This window comes from Lagenorhynchus albirostris, chromosome 12 (assembly GCF_949774975.1).
Source record: "Lagenorhynchus albirostris chromosome 12, mLagAlb1.1, whole genome shotgun sequence".
Lineage (NCBI taxonomy): Eukaryota > Metazoa > Chordata > Mammalia > Artiodactyla > Delphinidae > Lagenorhynchus > Lagenorhynchus albirostris.
Genome location: NC_083106.1, coordinates 71,822,141 through 71,848,453, shown reverse-complemented (window position 1 = coordinate 71,848,453; position 26,313 = coordinate 71,822,141). Strand labels below are relative to the sequence as shown.

Sequence of the window (26,313 nt, the reverse complement as noted above, 5' to 3'; positions counted from 1 at the left end):
AATGTATCCTCTTCCATTTCTGATTTTAGTAATTTGAGTCTTTTTTTTAATAGATCTTTATTGTAGTATAATTGCTTCACAATACTGTGTTAGTTTCTGTTGCACAACAAAGCGAATCAGCCATATGCATATATATGTCCCCATATCCCCTCCCTCTTGAGCCTCCTCCCATCCTCCCTCTCCCACCCTCCTAGATCATTGCAAAGCACCGAGCAGATCTCCCTGTGCTATGCTGCTGCTTCCCACCAGCCAGCTACTTTACATTCAGTAGTGCATATATATCGATGCTACTCTCACTTCACCCCAGCTTCGCCCTCCCACTCCATGTCCTCAAGTCCATTTTGTATGTCTACCTCTTTATTCCTGCCCTGCAACTAGGTTCATCAGTACCATTTTTTTTTCTTTAGATTCCATATATATGCATTAGCATACAGTATTTGTTTTTTTTTGTTTTGGTTTGGTTTTTTTTGCAGTACGCGGGCCTCTCACTGTTGTGGCCTCTCCCGTTGTGGAGCATAGGCTCCAGACATGCAGGTTCAGCAGCCATGGCTCATGGGCCCAGCCGCTCCGCGGCATGTGGGATCTTACCGGACCAGGGCATGATCCTGTGTCCCCTGCATCGGCAGGCAGACTCTCAACTACTGTGCCACCAGGGAAGCCCCGGTATTTGTTTTTCTCTTTCTGACTTACTTCACTCTGTATGACAGTGAGTCTTTTTACTTTAACTAAAGTTTTGTCAATTTTGTTGATCTTCTTGAAGAACCAACTTTAGATTTTGTTGATTTTCTTTATTATTTTTCTTTTATCTATTCCATTTATTTCAGTTCTAATCATTATTATTTCTCCCTTATCCTTGCTTTGGGTTTAATTTGCTCTTCTTTTTCCAGAGTCTTAAATGGAATGTTAAATCATTGTTTGAGATTGTTTCTTTTCTTTTTTTTTCCATGTACGCATTTATAGCTATAAATTCCCCCCTAAGAACTGCTTTAGTTGCATCTCATAAGTTTTAATAGGTTGTATTTTCATTCATCCTAAAATTTTCTAATTTTTCTTTTGATTTCTTCTTTGACCCACTGGTTATTTAGTAGTGTACTGTTTAATTTTTTCATTATTTGTGAATATCCCAAATTTCTTTTTGCTATTAATTTTTAACCTCTCTCCACTGTGATCAGAGAAATACTTCTAAAATTACAATCCCTTTAAATTTATTGAGGATTGTTTTATAGCCTAGCATATAGTCTGTCCTGAGCATATACTCAGACAAATGTGTATTCTGCTGTTGTTGGGTGGAATATTCTAAATATGTCTGTTAGATCTATTTCGCATATAATGTTCAAGTTTTCCATTTCCTTTTTTGATACTCTACTTAGATGTTCTATCCATTATGGGGGGGTATTGAACTCTTCAACTATTTTTGTCAAATTGTCTATTTTTCCTTTCAATGCTGTTTGCTTTGCTTCATGTATTTCAGAGTTTTGATGCTACGGGCACATATGTTTATAATTATTATAACATTCTGATGGTTTGACACTTTTATTATAAAATGCCCTCTTTATCTCTAGTACCATTTTCTTTTCATTTTAAAGTCTATTGTATTTGATATTATTATAGTTATTCCAGCTTTCCTTGGTTGCTGTTTGTATAACTTTTTCCACTCTTTTACCTTCAGTCTAATTTGTATCTTTGAATCTAAAGTGTTTCTCCTGTAGACAGTATATAGTTGGATCATGTTTGTTACCCAGTTTGACAATTTCTGCCTTGTGAATGGATTATTTAACCCATTTGCATTTAGTATTATTATTGATATAACTGGAGTTATGTCTGCCATTTAAATTTTTGTTTTCTATTGTCTAATGTCTTTTCTGTTTCTGTTCCCCCTACTGCTCTATTTTGAATTAAGGGAATATTTTCTAGAGTAATATTTTAATTACTTTTTCACTATTTTTAAACTTATTTTGTTAGTGATTGCTCTAGGGCTTACTATATACATATCATCAAAATCTATTGATACTTCAGATTTATACAAACTTAATTACAATATGATATAGAAACATTAACTTCTATGCAATGATATTCTCTCATTCCCCTTTCCCACTATCATTGTTATACATGATACACGTATATATGTTACTAAACCACCAATAGTACTAGCTTGTATATTTGTAAGTGTATTAAACAGGCTGAGAAAAGAATGAGAACAAGTTTATATTTACAGAGTTTGTTATAGTAACCTTACTGTTTACTGTTTTTGGTTCTCTAGGTATGTTCCAAGGATTCCAGTTACCATCGGGGTCATTTCCTTAGCTCAACACAGCTTTGCTCCCATCTACCTTTTTGCTGCTGTTATTGACAGATATATTACATTTCTATATGTTCTGGCCCAACAGTACAATTATATATATATATAGTATTTTATACAATTGTGTTTTAAATCAGTTAAGAAAAGAAATAAGAACATTCACTTATACTATCTTTTATAGCTAAAATGAATTATTTTATTAATTGAATAAAGTAAGTTTCAAATAAATTAAATGTTATAGACTGAATGACTGTGTGGCTCCCCCACCCACCCCCAATTCCTAATTCATACGCTGAAGCCCTAAAGCCCAATGTGATAGTATTAGAAGGTGAGGCCTTTGGGAGGTGATTAGGTTTAGAGGAAGTCATTAGGGTGAGGCTCCCATGAGGTTAGAGTTCTTATAAGAAGAGGAAGAAACACCAGAGATTCCTCTCTCTGCCGCACACAAAGAAGTGGTCTAGTGAGTATATAGCAGAGATGGTGGCTGCCTGTAAGCCAGGACAAGAGGCCTCAGAATGTAACCTGCCCTGCCAACATCTAGATTGTGGACTTCCCAGACTCCAGAACTGTGAGAAAGAACATTTATATTGTTTAAGTCACCCAGTTTATGGCATTTTGCTATGTCAGCCTGAGGTAAGCCATTAAGTTAACAATTAAATTCAAGTAGGAGTAGTTTCTGAAGCCATCTCTAAGATTTGTTCTGACCTCAGGAGGGCTCTTCTTAGCTCTCTCTTTCAATGACTCCCTGGTGAACTGGCTGGACTATGGTTCTGCTTGTTGTTTTTAATTATAGAAGCTTTTTTTTTTTGCATGTGCCCTTAATTTAATAAGTGTTGGTTTCTTTAAGATATATAAATCAATTGAGAAAAAATTTTAAAAACCCATGAGAACTAAATGGGCAAAAGATATGAACAGATGGATTTAAAAAGGAAATACGAATGGTTTTTAAACATGTGAAAAGATTGTCAACCTCATTTATAATTAAAAATACAAATCAGAGCTATGCAAAAACTATATTTTCACGTGAAAGATTGGCAAAGATTAAAAACAAATGATAACATAGTCCCTACATTGCTGATGGGAATATACATTGTTACAATAATCTCCAAACAGTGCTTCACAATACCTATCAAAATGATAAAAGCCCATTTTTATAACCATGAAGTTCACTTCTAAGGATTTATCCTAGAGCTATACTGGCATATGTGAAAGATGACATGTGTACTCAGTCATTGCTGCATTGCTTGTAATAGCAAAAAGCTGAAAATCTCTTAATAGGGGTTGTTGAAATAAATCGTGGTATATCAGTTTGTGGTAGATTGCACCAGCAGCTCCATTTCTTCAGCCCATCCTCTATACAAGCCCCTGGCATTTTACTTTGCGGCACTCGCTCACTGTGCACCTGAGGGGTCTAATTCCTTATTCCTTGGCTTTAGCATTTGATTTGCTTTGGCTGACAGAGTGGTGACAGATGTGATGCCAGCTGTATCTTAAAAGGGACTTATATGGATTAAGCTTGTTTGCTCTCATGCTTCTACTGCCTTGGCTATTCCACTGGTCTTGGGAGGAAGGTAATAGCCATTTGGAGCAGAACTGTCTTTGGATAAGGTGTTTCAGTCAAGCCCAACCTAGAATAGAGCCCACCAATCAAATCAATTTGCAGAAGCGTGAGCCAGCCCGGATTAGCAGAGGTTGCCAACCAAGCCCAACCCAAATGACCCAATCCTCAGCCAACCTACAGATGCATAAGCTATGCTTATAAAGAATTGTTTTAAGCCACTGAGCTTGGAGATGGTTAATTACACAGCAATAGGTAGCTAATAAACAAGTCTAGTGAACGCCATCTGCCCATTATTACCCTAAGAATATCTGAGTCTCATTGTTCAATTAAACATAGTGCAGAACAATGTGCAGTGTTCAATTATTTGTGAAAAGGAATTTGCATACACGTGCATAAGATCTAACTGGAAAGATACACACAGAAACCTGAAAAAAGTCGGTTGTCTGTGGAGAGGTTAACTGGATAGCTGAGGGATAGGATTGGAAGGAGATTTCCCCTTGTATTACCTTCCTGCCACTTTTGAATTTTCAACCGTTTAAATGCATTATATATTTCAAAAAAGAAATTAATTTTAAAAACTGAGGCTACTCATAGAGCACCAAATTCTTCTAGCATCTAATAAAGCAGAAAAAATTCGAAAATTAGTTAAATTTTTCTTCCCTTGCCCAGTGCCAATTTTGCTTCGATAATTGTAGGATTCTTTACTATTTCCTTAAATCAGGAGTTTCAATGATGTTGGCCTAGGTGTAGAACTCTCTTATTATTTCTTCATAGCTAGAATATATATGTAAAGAACTCTTAAAACTCAATTGTAAGAAGATAAATGGCTCAATAAAAATGGACAAATGAATTGATCAGACACTTCATGAAAGAAGATACACAGGTAGCAAATATACACATTAAAAGGTGCTCAATATCATTGCAACAACTAAAAGCAAAATTAGATACCACTACACGTTTTAGAATATCTAAAGTTAAAAAAATCTAACGATATCAAGTGTTGGAAGGATGTGAAGCAACTGGAACTCTTCTTCACTGAGGGGAGGATTGTAAAATGGTATAACTACTTTGGAAACTAGTTTGGCATTCCTCAAAAAGTTAAAAATGAATCTACCATATGACCTATCCATTCCACCTCCTGATATTTACCGAAGAGTAATGAAAGCATATGCCCAAAGACTTGAATGTGAATGTTTATCAGAGCTTCATATGTGATAGCCCCAAACTGGGAAAAGTCCAAATGTCCATCAATAGGTAAAGGGATAAACAAATTGTCCTATGTCTGTATCATAGCATACTACTTAGTAAAGAAATGAAAATCAATTATTGATACTCATAACAACATGTATAAATCCCAAATTAACTATGCTGAGTGAAAAGAAGCCAGATAAAAAAGAGCACATACTGTATGACTCCATTTATATATAATTCGAGAAAATTCAAACTAATCTATAGTGACAGAAATCAAATTAATGGTTGCCTGGGCATGGGTTGGGGTGAGGGTGACATGTGGATAGAGAGATTATAAAAGGTCATGAGAAAACTTTTGAGGGTTATATGTCAATTTTTTTGAATGATGGTTTCAACAAAGTATGTATGTGTCAAAAGTTATCAGTTTGTTCACTTTAATTATATACAAAAGAAAACTGAAAAAGAAACCAAATATTAGGATTTGTAAAGCTGAGTAGTAGACACAAGCTTTTGTTATATAATCCTCTGTTGTTATGTGTTTTCTATATTTAATAACAGAATATTTTAATTCAATTAAAAAAGAAAACTAGATTTCCCACACTTGAGTTAATTGATTTAATAAACTGATGGAAACAATAAGTTTCCATGAAAACAAGGCTTTTGTCTGTTTAATTCACCATTGCATCCTCAGTTCTCAGGACAGTGCCTAGAAGCACTTATGCCCTCCAAAGTTATTTAATCTAACAAATAATGAATAAACTCAATTTATTCATAACTATTGATTATTTTCTTATTTTAAGGAAGACTTCCAATTCCTTAAAGTTTCGAAGTTATGAAACAATTTTAATGATTGCCTGTACTGTGGGGAGTGCCAAGAGAATAAGAAACCTTCAGTATATATATAATTGCTTGTATTCAGGCAGCTTGCAACACCAAAGCCCTACTACTTGTTGACGGGTGGCACCCTGATTATTGAACACTTACTGGTCAGTGGCTATGCCATACTAGTTGTAAACTATTTTGAATATCATGTCTTTGCAAATGTCATCACACCAATATTGTGTGGGTTCAAGTACCTCCTGACGTCACACATTCCTCCAGCAGGCTTCTGTTCAAGTTCAATAGTAGGTATCCTCTGACATGCCCTTTGCACCCAACTCCTTTATTCTACCATTTTAGATGAATTAAAATATTTTGTTATTAAATATAGAAAACACATACTCAACACCCACCCACTGTTCAGGCCATATGATTTGATGCTGGCTTGATTTTGTCTCTCTAGTTAAACTCTTTAACTTCATTCTTTTTTTCACTGTCAAGGTAATGTGATAAAGTTCTATTCCAAAATACACAATATTTTCAGCCTTCTTTTCCTGGACTTTTATATGGGGAGCTAAACCAAATCTGATAAATATTCACTTATTGGCTTTGAATATTTCAAGCAGTGCTAGCAGGCAACTTATTGACCTATGTGCTTTAGCTCACTGGATGAGACTTGTAAGATAGATTAGAGACACCTGGGTCATATATCTGAGCTTTGGCCCAAGTCTATCTGCTGAACCTCTGCCACGGACATGCAATAGATTGCCTGTCAGTGTGCCAGGATTAGAAAATTTTTAAGGAAAATTTCTGGTTTTGGCGGTGGCTCTGTTTGGAAGACAAAGTGAATTCCATACAAAAAAGCCACATTAGTGAACATTTATTGAACTGTATTAAATTTAATTGAAATTAATTAAATTTGGATGGTAGCTACAATTGCAACTGTTCCCATTGCTTGGCTGAATTCCAGTTCTGGTTTAGAACCCAGTTTGGGCAAGGACTAGAGAAATGGAAAATCTTCAATGTCAACTTCAAAGTTGAATTAATTTACATTAGAAAAAGAGTATTAGGTAACACTGCTGATTTAAATATTTATCACAATTTCTTTTGAAAAGACAACAATTTCAACCAAATAAGCCAGGTCTTTTTCAAGCAAATAAATTCACTGTTCCATCCTTTACTCTAGGTATTTTTCAGCTTCCTTACAGTCAAATTTGACTCTTCAATCTAGGGTTATTAGGATTTCTCTTGGGCATCATTTAAAATAGAGAAACTATTATGTTACATGTTTTAGAATTATAAATGCCTGTATTCTCGCCTCCATATTGAATAAATCACCAAGATTTATAGATTCTACCTTTCAAGTATCTATACAGGTTACTTTCAAACTTTTTAAAACAAGTATTTTATAAAGCCCCTTTATATAAAGCATACCTTCACACAAATTTTAAAATATTATACTAACTATAAGAGAGAAATAAGAGGAGCATAATTAAATGTTAACATGTAGTATAACATATAAATAACTATACTAGAAGATCTAATGAAGTGGTAATTTACTTCCATCTACCTATAAACAGGCTAGGATTTAAGAGAAATTAGACTAAGATTCAAATGAATAGTGAAAAGATAATAGTTTGTCTTTACATTCGACATTTTGAAATAAGAGTTACTGTAAATGCAATAAATACAAATGCACGCTGATACAGTTGGGTTGTATTAGTGTCTCACATAGCATGAGTGGCATAGCTGTCAGAGATAAAATTTTGGTAGAGTCCCAAACAAAACAATATTTTTTCTTCAATGAACATGGTAGCTGCATTCCTGGAAAATTCAGTGTATATTAAAACCATTTTATAACTATTTGCAATTTAAGTGTAGAATGGAGTTGTTTCTAGGCTGAGATGATTATAATCAGGTTTTTCACCTACAAGAATGCCGAGATGGATACTTGAAAGTCATGTGGGAAGAAGCATAATTTTTCATTGTACGATACTGTCTCTCTAATTGCAGGATAGCTAACATTCCTGTCCTCTACACACTAAAGGGCAGTAGCTCTCCCCACTTGATTGTGGCAACCAGAAAATGCCTCCACAAATATCCAAAATGCCCACTAGGGGCAGTGTCACCCTGTTGAGAACCACTGGTCTATATAATCTGTTCCTGCCTTGTCAATCTTTTAACACTGCTTTAGTTTAGTTCTTCAACATGCATCACTTGGATCTCCCAATTTCTCTCCCTACCCTCAGTCTCTCTGCCTATAACTTACTCTTCAAACAGATTGCAGAGGTGATCTTTGTAAAATGCACATCTGATCACGTCGTTCCCCTGCTAAGTATCTTCGCAGGTTCCCCAGCTCTATAGGATGAAATCAAACTTTTTCCAATAGAGGGCAGTAATCTGATCCCACCGTGTTTCAAATTTGGCCTTGTACCACTCTCTCCAATGCGTGCTGTGCTCTTCCCCACGTAGTCTCTAGAACTGAACAAGTTCTCTAAGTCTTTTCACCAACTTGTCAACCTTTTGTCTAGCAAGTTCCTACTAATACTTCAAAATGCAATTCAGGCATTACTTCCCCCATGAAGTCTTCTCCAGTCTCCCCACTCCACCACGACCCTTGCAGTCACCATATGTTTTGTAACTGTTAGGTAATCTGCCTTCACCACTAGACTGTGAGTTATCTGAAGGCAGGGATTTTTATCCTATTTACCTCTGTACCCCAAGAACATCAAATAGGTGGAGGGCATACAGTAACGACTTAAAAAGTTAAATACACTTAAAGTTGAATAATCCTGTAATGTTCACTATTTGGAAAGTTCTGCAGATTGCTATATAATTGTTCTATTTACGTTTCAAGGGTTTCTCATCCTTGAAGAATCACAAATTTACATCCAGTTTAATCTTTCCAATTTTACAGCCTTTTAGCTTGTTCTTTCTTTAGTATTTACTTAATTTCTGATAAATCCTGAAATGTCTTTGCTATACTTTTTCTTTTACTAGCTCCAACCCCCATGGTACTGACTCATGAAACAAATATGTCCTTTCCAACCCATTCCCTAGTTAATATTTTACTTAGTTTATATATCTCAGACAAGAAGCTTGTTTCTTTCACAAATGATTTGAAATCAGCACATGAGAAGAGTTTTCTTTCTAATCATTAACAATTAAAATATATATTTTTCCCCCAGGGCCTCCCTGGTGGCGCAGTGGTTGAGAGTCCGCCTGCCGATGCAGGGGACGCGGGTTCGTGCCCCGGTCCGGGAGGATCCCACATGCCGCGGAGCGGCTGGGCCCGTGAGCCATGGCCGCTGAGCCTGCGCGCCCGGAGCCTGTGCTCCGCAACGGGAGAGGCCACAGCAGTGAGAGGCCTGCGTACCTCAAAAAAAAAAAAAAAAAAAAAAAAATATATATATATATATATATATATACACCCCCCAAAATTGACTGTCAAGTTGATTGTTCTGGTTTTAAGTGTTGGCTCATGGTTTTACGACATGTGGGTTTGACATTCACCAATGTTTGATTTTGTTTTAGAAATTTTTTAGACTTGAGAGTGTTCACCTTTATCAACTCCTTTGCTCATTTAAGGCAGAGACCAAAATTAACTAGTCTTAAATAATCTTGATGTTTGTCCATGCTGCACCACATGGTTTCTCTCTTCCAGTTACTATGAGGGTAGCCATAATCGCCCATCATTTAAGAAACTACATTATTCCTTGCCTTCCCAGGATTTAGCAGCAATAACTCAAAAATTTACTAATGACTTTCCTTTGGGTCATTAGAAGAAAAACGGTTCCTGCAGAAACAATGCGCTAAATAAATAATAGTGCAGAGACATTTTCCTGGAGGCTACAAAATGACCTATGAAATACACTAGATTGGTTCTTCTCCATTAGGACATTCAGATCCTTCTTTTATTTTATTTTGGAATGGAAGAATAAATGGGGGAAAATGTGCTCTGAAATTCTCTGTTCTGCTTTAGAGCATGTAAATAGCATCATGCACAAAAAAATGTTCAAGCTGTCAGGAGTAAAGCAAGTATGATAATTCCGCATAATTAGATTCTGAAGACAATCAAAATAGAACTGATCCTAGTAAGCTTTTCTCACTTGAAGGAAACTTCTTTAAAAAGTAGTTACTGATCTTAATGTCTTTCAATAGGGCAGTTAAAAAATGTGGTAAAACAATCCACAGAACAGAACATTTTACAGTCTATAAAGAAGAAAGCGTACCTATATGTATGGACACAGAACGATATACGGTTATTTCAAAACTAAAACAATCATGAATAATACATATACTATGATCCCATTCATATAAAAAAAAGCAAAAACAGAAGTAAAATATATACAAAGAGAGAGACTGGAAAGATACACATACTAAACTGCATTCAGTGTTCTGCATTGAAAGCTCTTGGTTCTGTGTTTCTTCCACCAGGTTATGAACTCCTTTGTCACCAGACCAAATACAGGATGCCAGGTTAAGTTAGAATTTCAGGTAAAGAACAAAATTTTTTAGTGTAAGTACATCCCAAATACTGCGTGGCACATAGTCATACTAAAAAATCATTCATCGTGTATCTGAAATTCAAGTTTAGCTGCGTGTCCTGTATTTTTATTTGCTAAATCTGGCAATTCTACTTGAAGGAGACCTTACACTATTCATCCTTGGATTCCTATCCCTAACACAGTTACAGGGATATGGTGGGTGCACAATAAATGGCGAGAGGGCGAGTAATTAAGAGCACAATAATAACAGGCAATTTTGCCTGTCATCTCAGTTCTCATGGAAATGCCATAACGTTTTATTAGTGGCCCTACTTTACAGATTAAGAAACGGAGGTAAACAGAAGCCACACAAAGAGTAAGTGGCGGAGCTAAAAATGACCCCAAATTTCTGAGTCCTGATTCAGCAGCCATAAGCAACTGCTAGCTGCAGGCAAGTAGAGGAAGATCAGGAGGAAGAGAACCAGGGGAGAGGCTTCGGGTCTGCCTAAGTGATACAGACTAGGACTTTGCACAAACTCCTCTATTTTACCCAGAGGCAGAATGTGAGCTATTTAAGAAAAGCAGACAAATCCGGGCCTGGTCCCTACCTCCACCACACATTAGAACAAGTTATATAACTGATTCCTGCCTCAGTTTTTCTCCTCTTTAAAACTGCAGCCAGAGAACCTACCTGAGTACTGATGGGGAGAACAAAAGAGATAACTTCTGTAAAGTGATAAGCACAGGGCTTGGCAAGTAAAAGACACTGTCAATGCTAGCTATCCTCAGTTCAGAGCCGCAGTTGTTTCATTTGTGAAACAGAATAACAACACGAATAACAAGACAATAGTACTAATGGTATCTATATTGCCGAGCTGACTCTAAGATCGGATGAGAAAGTTATCTTTCTAAATCCTAAAGTGCTTCTCACTCTCCTTAACAGAACAGAACCAGAATTAATATCATGCCAGAGCATTACGACAGTTTTTTCCCCATGAGTAATTAATTTTGTTTAAAAATTATCCTACAGTAAAACTGATTCTTTTCGGTGTACAAAGTTCTATGAATTTTGACACATGTATAGATTTATGTAACCACCATCGGGATACAGTACATCGCTACAGCTTTTCAGATTCTTTTGTCAAAGTGTTTCACATTCGTGTTAAAAAACACTTTTAAAAACAAGAAAAAGAGATTTAGATAAACGTGCTGAAGATACAAGTGAACAAAACTGGCTTTTTGCACAAATTGTTGCATTCTCCAACCCCTCCAGGTCTTGTCTGGGTCATTTTGGCTATTGGCTCTGCAGGCTATCTCTTCCCACAAAAGTAATAAGGAATCAACTTGAGAGTTGGGGCCTTTTTTCACAGTAAAGGCACACGTCACAGGCACAAACTTCGGCATTCTTTATTCGATCCTTTTCATATTACCAGATCTTAATTTCCCCAACTGTTTTCTCTAATTGCCATTTTCTTTCTAAAATGAACAAGCCTTGAATAACCAGCCACCTTCTCATCCTTTCAGGGAAATTATTTGATGGGGAGAAAGGAGATACAGAGTCATTGAGAGAACAAGGATTGAGCCTGCAGGACCCCAAACCTCTCCGATGTAACAAATCCCCCCTATACTCAGTCATTCAGAGTCTCCTTTCCCGACTTCAGCCTCTCGGTTCCCTGCCTACCTGGCGCCTCCTGGGGTGTTAGATATTGGTACCAAACTTCTGCTCTCCCCAGGCGGCCTTCCTCCCACTCCCACCCCGTGAGCTCTCCCATCTTAAGTGACTTGCACTGACACATCGCTGCCACATCTGGTGAGCGGGGCGGGTCCGCTTTCCGGGTGACTCACGTCCTCTCTGTATGCCTTTTGTTTCTAGGACGCTTTGGCGGCCGTTTTCTTCCTTCTGCTTTTAATTTGGGGAAGGGAAAGGCTCATGAATCAAAAGTGAATCTCTTCTCCACCAATCTTTTCCCCCCTTCTTAAAGTTAGCTCTCTCCCTTCACAAGTTCCGTAACTTATCCGGAGAAGTGCGGGGGCGGGACAGGTAGGGACGTTAATTACACCTAAATCTGAAGTTGGCAGTCTAACGTTATCACTTTGGTGGGAAGACTCGCGAAACTCCCTTGCAGGCTGCTGGGCGTTTTACCGCTGCCGCTGTGCATTTTCAGCTCCCTTCTTTACGCTGCTGCTTCGCGTTGCTCTGTGACGCCTAAATCTACCCGGTTACTGCCATAAGTGCCCGAATCAGGACGAATTCCACGAGATTCACCAGCGGTTTTGTTCCTGTCCAAGGTAAGTCCAGTATGCAAAACGAGGAACCACCATGGAATGTCGGGGAAGGGGGAGAAGAAGGGATTCCCTCACCTTTTCTGGCGCATTCCTCGTCAGTTTCCACCAGGGGGAGGTGCGCGGCGCAGACTCCCCCCTCGCCTCCTTTATTCAATCCCCCCACCGAGGTCCGCCGAGGCTGGCCGCACGGCCGGAGCAGCCACTCCGGCAGGCCTGCCCTCCCCCGCCCCCCGGATTGGTTTTTCCCAGCTGCGGAGGTTGGGCCTGGGGCTGGGGTGCGAGGAGAGTCGGCGCGCAGCTCGGACCCGAGAAGTCCCCGCGACTCCGGTGGGACTGGGAGTTGTCTCGGGAGGTGGCGGGCGGGCGGGCGCGCGGAGGTGAGCGGTTGGGAGGTGGCGGAGAAGGCAGCTCCAGGGCCCCTCCCCGCCCTCTGGCAGGAGAGGAGCGCAGGTCCGGGTTCCGCCGTCGCTTTGTTCGAGGCCTCTCCCCTCCCTTTCGGAGATGACTGGAATGCCCTCGGATCCGAGGGGCTGGAGGGGGCGCGGGCTTGGGGGCGCCAGCTATACGCTCCTCCACTTAATCCGAGAGGGTTCTGAGAGATGAAAATACTCCTGTAGCATGAAACTTCCCTCTCATCCTCACCTGGGCCGGGAGGAGAAGTCCGGGCGGGGGGCGGAGACCCCGGAAGGCAGGTAGTCTGCGGAGACGGTGGGGGGAAGGACCTGGGAGAGTGAGAAGTTTGGCCGGGAGGCGCTGGGGATTAAGCGAGAAGTTCGATGCGGGGGAGCGGGGGAGCGGGGGTGGGGGGTGGGGGACAGGACGAGTGGGATCGGGAAAGGAGGAGGGCGGGAGCTGCAAGGGTATATATAGTAGGGGCCGCAGCAGACGACAGACTTTGCGCTCCGGCATCTCGGGTCGCGCGCCCCTCTCCTGGGGTACGGATCTGCGTGGCGCGCTGGGGGAGGCTCGGCTCGGACGGGCTTAAAGGAGGGAGGTCTCGGGTACCGAGTGGGGACGACTTGGCTGGCAGAGGCCGGTTCCTGCACTCGGGGAGCTGCGGGCGCCGCTGCCCCTCACGCTTCTCTCCCGCTTGTCCCAGGTCGCGCCGCGGATCCTGCGCGAGGCGCCAACAAAAGAGGCGAGGAGGTGCCACCCGGGGGCGGCTGCTGGAAGAGGCGCGGAGGAAGAGCGCGGCGCTGAGCGTCCCGACCCGCCGTGCGTACTTTCTGGAGGGAAGGGGCGGGGGACTTGGCCCCGGGAGGGGGACGCCCGGCGGCGAGGGGGTTAGCCAAGTTCCTGCGGCAGCGGCGGCGGCAGCGGCCCTCCTCAGCTTCCACAAGACGAAAGTTTTCTCCAGACGCTTTCGTCCGGCCCGCGCCCTCCGGGCCCAACCTCCCGAACCTTCGGAGCGGGCAGCGTCCCAGCCCAGCTCCGGGGAGACCCGAGCCGCGATGCCTGGGGGGTGCTCCCGGGGCCCCGCCGCCCGGGACGGGAGGCTGCGGCTGGCACGGCTGGCGCTGGTCCTCCTGGGCTGGGTCTCGTCGTCCTCCCTCCCCTCCTCTGCGTCCTCGTCCACCTCCTCGGCGTTCCCGGTCTCCGCGGCGTCCGCCCAGCCCCAGCTGTCGGGCCGATGCCCCCCGGCCTGCGAGTGCTCCGAGGCGGCGCGCACCGTCAAGTGCGTTAACCGCAACCTGACCGAGGTGCCCGCGGACCTGCCCCACTACGTGCGCAACCTCTTCCTCACCGGCAATCAGCTGGCAGTGCTCCCCGGCGGGGCCTTCGCCCGCCGGCCGCCGCTGGCCGAGCTGGCCGCGCTCAACCTCAGCGGCAGCCACCTGGAGGAGGTGCGCGCCGGCGCCTTCGCGCATCTGCCCAGCCTGCGCCAGCTCGACCTCAGCCACAACCCGCTGGCCGACCTCAGCCCCTTCGCCTTCTCGGGCGGCAACGCCAGCGTCGCGGCCCCCAGCCCCCTGGTGGAACTGATCCTGAACCGCATCGTGCCCCCTGCGGCCGAGCGGCAGAACCGGAGCTTTGAGGGTGCGGTGGCAGCGGCCCTGCGAGCAGGCCACGCGCTGCGCGGGCTCCGCCGCCTGGAGCTGGTCAGCAACCGCCTCCTCTACCTGCCCCGCGACGTCCTGGCCCAGCTGCCCGGCCTCAGGCACCTGGACCTGCGCAACAACTCGCTGGTGAGCCTGACCTATGTGTCCTTCCGCAACCTGACACACCTCGAAAGCCTCCACCTGGAGAACAACGCCCTCAAGGTCCTGCACAACGGCACCCTGGCAGAGCTGCAAAGCCTGCCTCACGTCAGGGTCTTCCTGGACGACAATCCCTGGGTCTGTGACTGCCACATGGCGGACATGGTGGCCTGGCTCAAGGAGACAGAGGTAGTGCAGGGCAAAGCCAGGCTCACCTGTGCATTCCCGGAAAAAATGAGGAATCGGGTCCTCTTGGAACTCAACAGCTCCGACCTGGACTGTGACCCTATCCTTCCTCCATCCCTGCAGACGTCTTATGTCTTCCTGGGTATTGTTTTAGCCCTGATAGGCGCCATTTTCCTACTGGTTTTGTATTTGAACCGCAAAGGGATAAAAAAGTGGATGCATAACATCAGAGATGCCTGCAGGGATCACATGGAAGGGTATCATTACAGATATGAAATCAATGCGGACCCCAGGTTAACAAACCTCAGTTCTAATTCGGATGTCTGAGAACCGCGCGAGGACAGAACAAGGACAGCTATGCATGAGATGTAGACTTCAGCTTTTGTCCTGTCCTAGGCTTGCTGCACCACCACCCTCCACTGTAGCTGCCACTGACCTTGACTGAAAGCAGTGAAGGGAGTTTGCTCCCTTATGTAAAGTTTCTTGGTGTGTTCTGCTACTGTAAGACAATGGACAACTGTGCTTAGTGTTTTATCCTCTTCCTTTTCTGGGAAATCAACACGTCTGGAGGGATGTTTTCAAGTTTCAGCATGAACATGGCCTCCTGGCTGGCTGTTTCTCTTAGTACAGCTCAAGGTTATCAAGTGTACTCCCACAGATAGCATTCAACAAAAGCTGCCTCAAATTTTTTGAGAAAAAGACGTATTTCATAAATATCAGTTTTATTCTCATGTACCAAAATTGTGGAGAGAATGATTGCATTCCATAAACTGCCCGCAGACCTTAGCAAGCTCTTCAAAGTAACTCCATAGCACACAGGAGTGCCTGCATCTGAGAGCATGCTTACATTTTCCTGTTCTGCATATTACAGAAAATAACTTGCAACTTCAGATAACTTCTTTGACAAGTTACTTTTCTGATTGCAGTTTATATGAAACTGTGCTGACGTTTTTTTATAAACTGCATCGAGATCCAGCAAACTAAATTGTTCCAAAAAAATTAAATAAAGATTCTTAAAAGAATTACAGTTGTGTTCAAGTTTACTATTTGAAAAAAAGATTAGGGGCAGTGATATTAAATGGTCTTGGTTCTGATGATAATTAAGGTATTCGTTATTATAGCTGAGAATGAAAGGGGAGCAGTGTCTTATACAGACAGACTTTGGAGATAGTTTTGAGATGGTGGATCCTTTCAGGGTTTACATAGAGAATTTGAATATTCATGTGAAAGTTAATGCTATTCATTAAACTATTTTGTAAAAGCATTATAAAGTTCGTAAGAGGGAAGAGTTCGGTATGATAAGCAGTTCACAGTGTGGGGCTTTTTCTAGACTAAGTTGTTAGGACAGAACAAAATTATTTACATAATAAAACTCTCCATGTGAAATTGTTCTGTGGATTTTTAGAGCAGAGTATGAAACAAATATAATGCAAATAAATGTATGAAAATGAAGTGTCTTAAGACATAGAATATTCTAAAATAAAAGATTTAAAAGAGTAACTTTAAAGAGTTATAAGGTCATAATGTAAATTGGAACTTAGATTTTCCTGAGAATATATTTTTTTAAATGCTTAAAATGCAACCTATAGGGTTGACAGTTTGATTATCAGAGACTGCTAATGTGTTTAAAAAGTAATTGTTATGGTAGGATATGAATTTGAGGAAATAACCAGAGATGTCTATGTTTACAAATGAGTGTCTCAACTAATCGTAGGTTCTTATGTTCAGTTCAGCACTTAAGAATTTGGGGACATTTTGACTTTAGCTAAACTCTATGTTAGTATATACACCTTTGTGAAGAATAAATCACACTTCGGTGTAAATAAAAGCAATTGATTAATCAAGTGATATTGTCAATAATAGACAGGATTTTTTTTCAGAGTTTATTATTTGCCAAGTAAGTTTAAAAGTAAATTCCATTAATCTCTAAACTCTTACATAAAGTGACTTTTAATTTAGCCATTATTGCTTAATTTAAAGTGTAGGTAAACTCGTGCCAGTAAGTCTTAGGGCCCTTCTTTCCCTTTAAAATGTTCTGGTGGGCTTCCCTGGTGGCGCAGTGGTTGAGAGTCCGCCTGCCGATGCAGGGGACACGGGTTCGTGCCCCGGTCTGGGAAAATACCATATGCCGCGGAGCGGCTGGGCCCGTGAGCCATGGCCACTGAGCCTGCGCATCCGGAGCCTGTGCTCCGCAACGGGAGAGGCCACAACAGTGAGAGGCCCACGTACAGAAAAAAAAAAAAAAAAAAGATCATGTTCGGGGGTGTTTTATATTTGAAATAAAATTTAGTTTTCCATACTTTTATAAATGAAATAGGATTAGACAGTACTTTAGTTCTAGAAATCTTTTTTACAATAGAAGCATAGAAAGCTTTTTCCTCTTTGAGTTAAATTCAGAAGTTTTCAAAATAGAGCTAAAAATATCTGAATCTGTTCCTTGTTTAGATTAGACAGACAGAATATGATGTTTTAATTTTAACTATATTAAGTTCCTTAAGGCTCATTTTATGAAATAGTATGCATTATTTTGGGGTTATACGTCAGATCCTACAATTCCTAAGAAAAGGTTAAATATATGGTACTTAATATTATTCCATTAAACATTTTAAGTGTTCACCAGGAATTCATAAACTGGCTGGCTGCCATTATTTCCTAAGGGTGATGCCAAAAAATAGTGAAAACATCTAATAAATAAAAGCACACCAATCTTAGGAATACACTGCCGATGGGCTTTCATTGCTAAGTCTGCTGATATTGTAGAAAACAACAAATTGTAAAATTTATAGAGTCTCCGTTCAGAAGAATGATTTCTCCTTCATCATGTGATAATCTAACAGTTAAAAACTGAGCTCTATCTAACATCCAGGAAAGCGCTCGATTTGTCAGTCTAGCTCTTCTCATCAACTCACTGAAGCAGAATCTGTGATACAGTGAAGCCGAGTTTTTGCCCATTAGGTGATGGCGTTTTTGAAGTTTATGATTTTCTGCTTCTTTTTCACCCCCTTGCTTCTTCCTTTGTATAAACTTCCCAATTTTATATCATATCACTGCTTGCTCTTCCCCAGTACACGGAAATAGACATTCTTAAGGTAAAAAATATTACTGCTTGAAAACATTTGTTATTGTGTAGTCATAATACTCGAAGTCTATAAGCTTATAAGGCATTCTGAGTTCCTTGGCAGATAGGTGCTATATAAATCCAATAATGATTATAGGCAAAAAGAAAATGAAAGTACCGCTTTAAGGGTACTTGTTTTGAACACTGTTCTTTAGTACCATTATGCATTATTGATCCTAGAAACCTACAAATAGTCCATTTTTCAAAATTATTTTGGTTGGTGATACATTTTATTACTCAGCAAAGGTTTCAGCAGAAAACACCCTTCATTTTTCCTTTACAAGTTTCATGTGAAGAAAGTTAGAAAAATACTTAAAAATTTAAGTACTTGATAAATCCCTCAATTTAAAAAGCTATTAAAATGTCCAATAAATTTCAATTTAAAGTGGCAAGAGTTTAGGCTAATACAGCTATTTGACCCTGAATTGTAACTCGCCCTTTTCAATGTAACAGTTCAGTTTGCAACATTAATATATGTATCATCAATTTTGCTGCCCCATGTGACTCAATGGTGACCCATGAGGCACATTTATACCTTATAACTGATAGATCTTTCTTATAAGGATTCTTTGAAGCACATTTGATAACATTTTTTAAAGAAAAAAGAGCTACTTAAATTGATACTATCGATAATAGACAAGATTTTTTTTTTTCAGAGGCGGAGGAAGGATTGGTTGAAATAAAAGGTACATTCCTTTAAAATACCTTGATTGGCAGCAAATGTGGATTATGCTCATCTCAATATTTAATCGGAAATAAGTTACAGCTTTGTTATCTGACTTTTTAATTAAAGTGGGTGGAAAAAAAGAAGGTCCCAAATGAACTATGATTGTTTCCTTAGGGATTTCGTTTGACTCTGTCCCTTTTGGACTAATGTTCCAAATAGGAGGCTTACCTTCTTTAGGACATCAGAGGCTTTGCAGCTCTAGCTTGGGAATCTTTCCTATCATTTCTGCTGGTTTGCAAGTTAAAACCAGTTTGGCCCGTGCTTTCTTTCTGCTCCAAAATCCAGCCTTCAGAGAGCAGCACCCTGCAGTGAAGACAGACATTTTTCAGATGAGATTCAAGTTTCACTTTTACACTTGTGCAAGGATCTTTCACAGTAAAGGAGAGGGAAGGAGGAAATTATATTTCTAGATCATATATGAAAAATACCTTGATGATGTATTTTTAAAATCTTTCAGTAATACTGCAGCACTGCACTAGAAAATAATTAGTTTAAGAAAATACATTCTGTATTGTCTAGGTGATCCTGTCTTTTAGGAGGAGAAAAACAGCTCCTTGAGGATGTTTTGTACAGGTATTTTTCCATCCCTAGTAATGTTTGATTAAAAATTCAGGCTGGGGCTTCCCTGGTGGCACGGTGGTTGAGAGTCCACCTGCCGATGCTGGGGACATGGGTTCGTGCCCCGGTCCGGGAAGATCCCACATGCCGTGGAGCGGCTGGGCCCGTGAGCCATGGCCGCTGAGCCTGCGTGTCCGGAGCCTGTGCTCCGCAACGGGAGGCCACAACAGTGAGAGGCCCGCGTACCGCGCAAAAAAAAAATAAAATGAAAATGCAGGCTGGTTTTATGTTTTATCTTAAAACATTTTAGCAGCTCTAATTTTGTCATGGGTTTAAAAAATCTAGATTTAAAAACATTTAATATATGATTTATGTATTTTTGACAAGAAAAAGAATTCTTAGTATTTCAAAATTGGATGGGCTCTTAAATGTGTCAAGCCCAGTTTCCCATTCTACAAATGAAAACCTGATAATTGTGACATGTTAAATAGCAACAACTAGGACTAGATCTCAGGGTTCCAGACTCCCTTTCTAGTTCTTTTTTTGCCACATGGTGGTATTGCTAATTGCCTACCTTGAGACCTTTGAAATTCTCTTGTCTAATTTAAAAAAAGGCAATTGACGTGAATTTGTTTTATTGTTTTTGCTTTGTGCTCAAACATTCACTACATTTGTTTAAATTTCACTTTCAGTGCATGCAAAAAATTAGTGTCAGACCCCAGAACATGCTTCCATAAAGTTCCTCTGAGTCCATAGTATGATAGGAAATATTTCGGAAATTTAATGGTGATATTTCTTTGGAAGAGAAAACAACTCTGGAAAGCTGTGCGAGCCCGTGTAGTTCTATCTTAAAAGATGAGTTAGCTCAGCTGGTGAGAACACCAAACAAATGAGACCAAGTTCACAGGCCGTGAAGTCGGTCAGTCACCAGGTGAGCAGTCAGCTTTGCATGCTCTGCTCGCCTCTCCCGGCTGGAACCCACTCCGGGTGCAGGCTACCACCCATCCTCTGAGGACCGAGACCAAACAGGGAATCCAAATCGACGGAAATCCATCATCACCCTGGAAAACCAGTGGACTGACGGGCCAAACCCCAGCAGCTCTGCTGCTGCTGTACCAGTTCACTGTCTCTACACATACAGGACCGAACGCAGGACAGTCCCAATGTCCTGTAGCATGCATGCCACAGATCGCAAAAGGTTTCTCATCTTACGTGAATTTTGAGAAAAATCTATCATCGGTGCCTTTTAATGTGTCACGTGGGAAATTCATGAGGTTTGCTTGGCTACTGAACATGAAAATGTGGTATAAGATTCAGGATCATGGTTACCACGTCACAAACCTGTATGTAAGTGTTTCTAAAAACAGAAATGCAGTTTAGCTGACATGTTCTGCTAATAGGATTTATTGGTGGTTCCCATTTGGACTTGGTGAATGTAAGGATACATTTGCTTTTAAGGAAGCCAAAGCTTAAAATATTACCAACTATAATATTTTTGTGAAAAGTAAATATTTGGGAATATGTTTTCAAGTACCTGAAGATGTTATCAAGATAGGCTTTTTTAAAGTGGAAGTTTACAGTTCTCCTGACCTCCCTTTCGCCCCCCCCACAGTCCTATTTGTACAACTTTGTGTTTTCTTCCCCTAAAGAGAACCATGATACATAACATTTCAAGGTGACGACTTGCACACAGGAGAGCTGGACTGACTGAAACATCAGGTCAGTCAATTTACAAACGTTCCTTTCTATGTGCAATGCAGATTCTCTGAGTTTGACAATACAGCTAGTTAAATGCCTCCAAGAAAGGCTTTAATCTTTCAATTAGACACATTCTGTAGTTATTTTTATAGATCATGGCAAACACATGGGTATCAAACATTTAAAGGACACTTGTTTTTTGTTTTTTTGCGGTACGCAGGCCTCTCACTGTCGTGGCCTCTCCCGTTGCGGAGCGCAGGCTCCGGATGCGCAGGCTCAGTGGCCATGGCTCACAGGCCCAGCCGCTCCGCGGCATGTGGGATCTTCCCAGACCGGGGCACGAACCCGTGTCCCCTGCATCGGCAGGCGGACTCTCAACCACTGCGCTACCAGGGAAGCCCTAAAGGACATATTTTTAAATTAACTCATGTTTCTCGTAGATTATTTAAAAATACAGTGGTGACAAACACCATGAATAATCCTATCACTAAGGAAAAGTGCCTTAATGTTGAGATAAACTGCTTCCTGTTGGCATCACGCTGTACCTGCCTTTCCACTCACAATGTTGTGACCTTCCCCTACTACCATTAAAAACTATTTCAGGGCTTCCCTGGTGGCGCAGTGGTTGAGAGTCCGCCTGCCGATGCAGGGGACACGGGTTCGTGCCCCAGTCCGGGAAGATCCCACATGCCACAGAGCGGCTGGGCCTGTGAGCCATGGCCGCTGAGCCTGCACGTCCAGAGCCTGTGCTCCGCAACGGGAGAGGCCACAACAGTGAGAGGCCCGCATACTGCAAAAAAAAAAAAAAAAAAAGCTATTTTAATAGTTTAAAGTACTGCAGACAATCACATATTTTACACACATAGGATGTTTCTTGCTAATGTTCTCATAAGCATCGTTATACCTACCTGTGTTTCTACGTCTCCCATATTTTTCCCTTAAAGCAGATCCGTGAATGAGAATTACTGCAGCAGAGGGTAATCTTTTTCTTCTAAACTCTAAAAATATTTTTGATGTCTATTTAAGAATATTAAATGTGGAACAACATCGTTCACTATATGATTTTCTTAAACAAAGTACTGAATGCTCTGTGGACAGGATTTTGAACAGAAAGAAACTCTAAGTGGCTAATTAACTTGTCACTGTTTTTGATCCACAAATGTCTACTCTCTGTTAAAATACCAAAATTAGAAGATAGCTGAGTCCATAACCCAGTTATAAGAGTGTGTATGTGTGTGTTGCAGGGTTGGGAGAGGTGATATGGGGTGTGGAGGAACCTCTGGGAAACTAGTTACAAGTTAGCAAGCAGTTTTTAAGACAAACCTATGTTTTCCTGAATTCTACTCTCTTTTTAGATGATTTGTGTGTGTGTGTTCTTAGAATTAATTTACATTCATGCACGTGATTTAACTGTGCTGATCTTACTGTTAATCTGCTTTAAAATTTCAGTGAAGTCCTATGAGCCATTTATTCAGTTCATTCAATAGATATCTATTCAATGCTTTCTATATACCAGACACTGTTGTTGCATTGGATTAAAAAATGAGTTTATGACATAAAATTGCTTCTGATCCAGTTGAGAGGATAAACAATGATAATAGCTAACATTTTATTGAGTTCTTAGTATGCATCAGATTCTAGGCAAAACCCTTCATGTGTAAGATCTTATTCTCATTGGAAGAGAAAATTGAGGTTTAGAGATGCTAGGTGACTTGCCCAAGCACAACCAGGTAGCAAGAATCAGATGTGGGATTTTTTTTTTTTTTTTGGTCTGTTTCCAGGACCTGTGCTGTCAACCCCTGAGCTTCAGGAGCAATAAGATGTGAATGACTTTGTTATAGGGTAGAATGTGATAAAGCACTGCTAGAGATTCAAACTGTGTGATATGGGGTTCAAAGCAGGGAGAGAGCTTGTCTAATTGGAAGATTCAGAAAATCGTTCATGGAGGATTGGCTTTTAAGATGATTTTGAAGAAGGGCCGATAGATACAGTGGGTAGAAAAGAAAACTCAGGACAGAGCATAAGCACAGAGAATGGAGGCAATTAAAGACCAGGTGCGTTCTGGGAACAGCAGCATTTGAAGCATGATGTTTATCAAGGAGAATAGTGGAGAGTGAGACTAGAAAGATAAATCTGTAGTTACGATCAATAGTTTCTATTTAATTCAGTGGACAGTGGGGGTGTTATTGGAGGTCTATGAGCAGGGGAGTGATACGCATAGATGTGGTCATCCCCTCGTGGGTAAGATCCACATCCCCTCCCCAAATAAGTTTGGATATCAAGCCTGATGACACCACACATGCATAAAGAGGGTAGCAAAAGGTTTATGACTCCCATACGGGATTTTCTGGGAGGGTAGAGCTTGGCTTTGTTTTTCATTGTGATTAAGGGGTGGGACCAGAGTGAGAGTTGGGGTATTTGTGGTTTTAACTACCCAGCAGGGGCCAAGGGATGAAGCTCATGGGCCTTCTTAGGAGCTTGCCCCAGTGTGGGACAGAAAGTGGGCGGGGGGGGGGGTATGGGCTTGAAAGCTGTCAGTACTCAGACATCACAGATGAAATCAGACTCAATTATAATTCACCACTGATGTTTGATTGCTGATGTGCTATGTCTCATTTCATTGATGTTGAACTTATTTAAGTAAGCTATTATGGCTCTCTGAGGCTTACAGCATGTGGCCATTAGTAAGGCGGAAGTTCCATTGAATGTCTTGTTCTAGAGTCTATGGTATTTGTTTTGAGAAGTGAAATGCATGCCTTGGTCACCATCAGTAATGTCTGGAACTCTGAAAGGGATAAGAAATGTCTTGAGGAGGCCTTTTATTTTGGCTCTAGTATGGGCAAACTTTATGTGGACCTTGATTTTTATCTTAGGTATCTAAAGGGCAATCAACTCCTTGGATAAGGAGTTGTTGCCATTGGTGAGACTAATTGGACATTTTTTTTTTTTACAGATTCTGTAAAAACATGCACTTTGGCCTTTTTTTTTTTTTTTTTTTTGCCGTCTGCGGGCCTCTCACTGTTGTGGCCTCTCCCATTGCGGAGCACAGGCTCCGGATGCGCAGGCTCAGCAGCCATGGCTTACGGGCCTAGCTGCTCCGCAGCAAAAACATACACTTTGGACCAATTTTTTTTTCTTTTTTTTGGACCAATTTTTGATCAAGCATTTTCCATCACTAAGATGACTGCATGAAGTTTGGCCAGTTGTGCTGACCCTTGAATCTCGTCCTTGATCTAGGCTGACTTGGTTAGGTGGTGGATAGCAGCAGCTTGCTAGAAGGCTCCATCACATGTTATGGTGACCTTATCACAGATAAAGTAAAGTTCATCCTGAGTAATCACAAACACACGCACACACACACACTCTCCAGGTGGCCAGCAGATCTCCCCCCTCTTTCCCCTTTGGAAACCATAAATTTGTTTTCTATGTCTGTGAGTCTGTTTCTGTTTTGTAAATAAGTTAATTTGCATCATTTTTTTTAAGATTCCACATATAAGTGATATCATATGGTGTTTGTCTTTCTCTGACATACTTCACTTAGTATGATAATCTCCAGGTCCATCCATGTTGCTGCAAATAGCATTATTTCATTCTTTTTAATGGCTCAGTGATATTCCATTGTATATATGTACCACATCTTCATTATCCATTCATCTGTCGATGGACATTTAGGTTGCTTCCATATCTTGGCTATTGTAAATAGAGCTGCTATGAACATCTGGGTGCAGGTATCCTTTCGAATTAAAGTTTTCTCTGGATATATGCCCAGGAGCAGGATTGCAGGATCATATGGTAACTCTACTTTTAGTTTTTTAAGGAACCTCCATACTGTTCTCCATAGTGGCTGCACCAATTTACATTCCCACCAACAGTGTAGGAGGGTTCCCTGTTCTCCACACCCTCTCCAGCATTTATTATTTGTAGACTTTTTTTTTTTTTTTTTTTTCTCTGCGGTACGCGGGCCTCTCACTGTTGTGGCCTCTCCCGTCGCGGAGCACAGGCTCCGGACATGCAGGCTCAGCGGCCATGGCTCACGGGCCCAGCCGCTCCGCGGCATGTGGGATCTTCCCAGACCGGGGCACTAACCCGTGTCCCCTGCATCGGCAGGCGGACTCTCAACCACTGCGCCACCAGAGAAGCCCTATTCGTAGACTTTTTGATGACGGCCGTTCTAACCGGTGTGAGGTGATACCTCATTTTGGTTTTGACTTACATTTCCCTAATAATTAGCGATACTGAGCGTCTTTTCATGTGCCTCTTGGCCAACTGTATGTCTTCTTTGGAGAGATATATATTTGGTCTTCTGCCCATTTTTCAGTTGGGTTGTTTGTTGTTTTGATATTGAGCTGTATGAGCTGTTTGCATATTTTGGAAATTAATCCCTTGTCGGTCGCATTGTTTGCAAATATTTTCTCCCATTCTGTGGGTTGTTTTGTTTATGGTTTCCTTTGCTGTGCAAAAACTTTTAAGCTTAATTAGGTCCCATTTGTTTTTGTTTTTGTTTCCATTACTTTATGAGATAGATCCAAAAATATGTTGCTGCAATTTATGTCTAAGAATGTCTTGCCTATTTTTTCCTCTAGAAGTTTTATAGAATCCGGTCTTACATTTAGGTCTATAATCCATTTTGGGTTTATTCTGAATATGCTGTTAGAGAATGTTCTAATTTCATTCTGTTACATGTAGCTGTCCAGTTTTCCCAGCACCACTTATTGAAGAGACTATCTTTTATCCGTTGTATATTTTTGCTTCCTTTGTCATAGATTGACCATAAGTGCATGGGTTTATTTCTGGGATTTCTATCCTGTTCCATTGATCTAGGTGTTTATTTTTGTACCAGTACCATACTGTTTTGATGACTATAGTTCTGTAGTATTGTCTGCAGTCAGGGAGCATGATTCCTCCATCTCCGTTCTTCTTTCTCAAGATGGTTTGGCTACTCAGGGTCTTTTGTGTTTCCATACAAACTAAAAAATTTTTGTTCCAGTTCTGTGAAAAATACCACTGATAATTTGATAGGGATTGCATTGAATCTGTAGATTGCCTTAGGTAGTATGGTCATTTTAACAATATTGATTCTTCCAATCCAAGATCACAGTACATCTTTCCATCTGCTTGTGTCGTTATCAGTGTCTTTCATCAGTGTCTTATAATTTTCATAGTACAGGTTTTCTGCCTCCTTGGG

The 26,313-nt window shown here is 41.1% G+C and overlaps 1 protein-coding gene and 1 long non-coding RNA gene across 6 annotated transcripts in view; one reads left to right on the top strand and one right to left on the bottom strand.

Annotated features, from left to right (window-relative positions):
• The first annotated feature begins 12,263 nt into the window (after positions 1-12,263).
• TPBG (trophoblast glycoprotein) lies at positions 12,264-16,052 on the top strand. Of its 5 annotated transcripts, none has more exons than XR_009543736.1 (2): positions 12,264-12,646; positions 13,743-13,875. XR_009543736.1 is itself a non-coding variant. In XM_060167233.1 (2 exons), exons 1-2 carry the CDS (start codon positions 13,262-13,264, stop codon positions 15,352-15,354), a joined length of 1,686 nt encoding a protein of 561 aa, XP_060023216.1. In that variant the 5' UTR covers positions 12,808-13,261; the 3' UTR covers positions 15,355-16,052. The 5 variants fall into 5 exon arrangements, 3 of the variants coding, with proteins under 3 accessions (XP_060023216.1, XP_060023218.1, XP_060023217.1); XM_060167233.1 differs by lacking the exon at positions 12,264-12,646 and adding an exon at positions 12,808-13,335 and having other exon boundaries at positions 13,743-16,052; XM_060167235.1 differs by lacking the exon at positions 12,264-12,646 and adding an exon at positions 12,811-12,970 and having other exon boundaries at positions 13,743-16,051.
• Positions 16,053-19,072: 3,020 nt separating this feature from the next.
• The window catches only part of LOC132530348 (uncharacterized), a 29,946-nt gene continuing 22,705 nt past the window's right edge, over positions 19,073-26,313 (bottom strand). Inside the window, exon 4 of the long non-coding RNA XR_009543773.1 lies at positions 19,073-19,175. This is a non-coding gene — a long non-coding RNA (uncharacterized LOC132530348). The remainder of the gene's footprint in view (positions 19,176-26,313) is intronic.

Excerpts from the sequence above, each read along its gene's own strand:
- TPBG (XM_060167233.1), top strand. The coding sequence starts at position 13,262 with ATGAAACTTCCCTCTCATCCTCACCTGGGCCGGGAGGAGAAGTCCGGG. Across the intron at positions 13,336-13,742 it reads GCGGAGACCCCGGAAGGCAG|GTCGCGCCGCGGATCCTGCG; the intron begins GTAGTCTGCGGA and ends CGCTTGTCCCAG.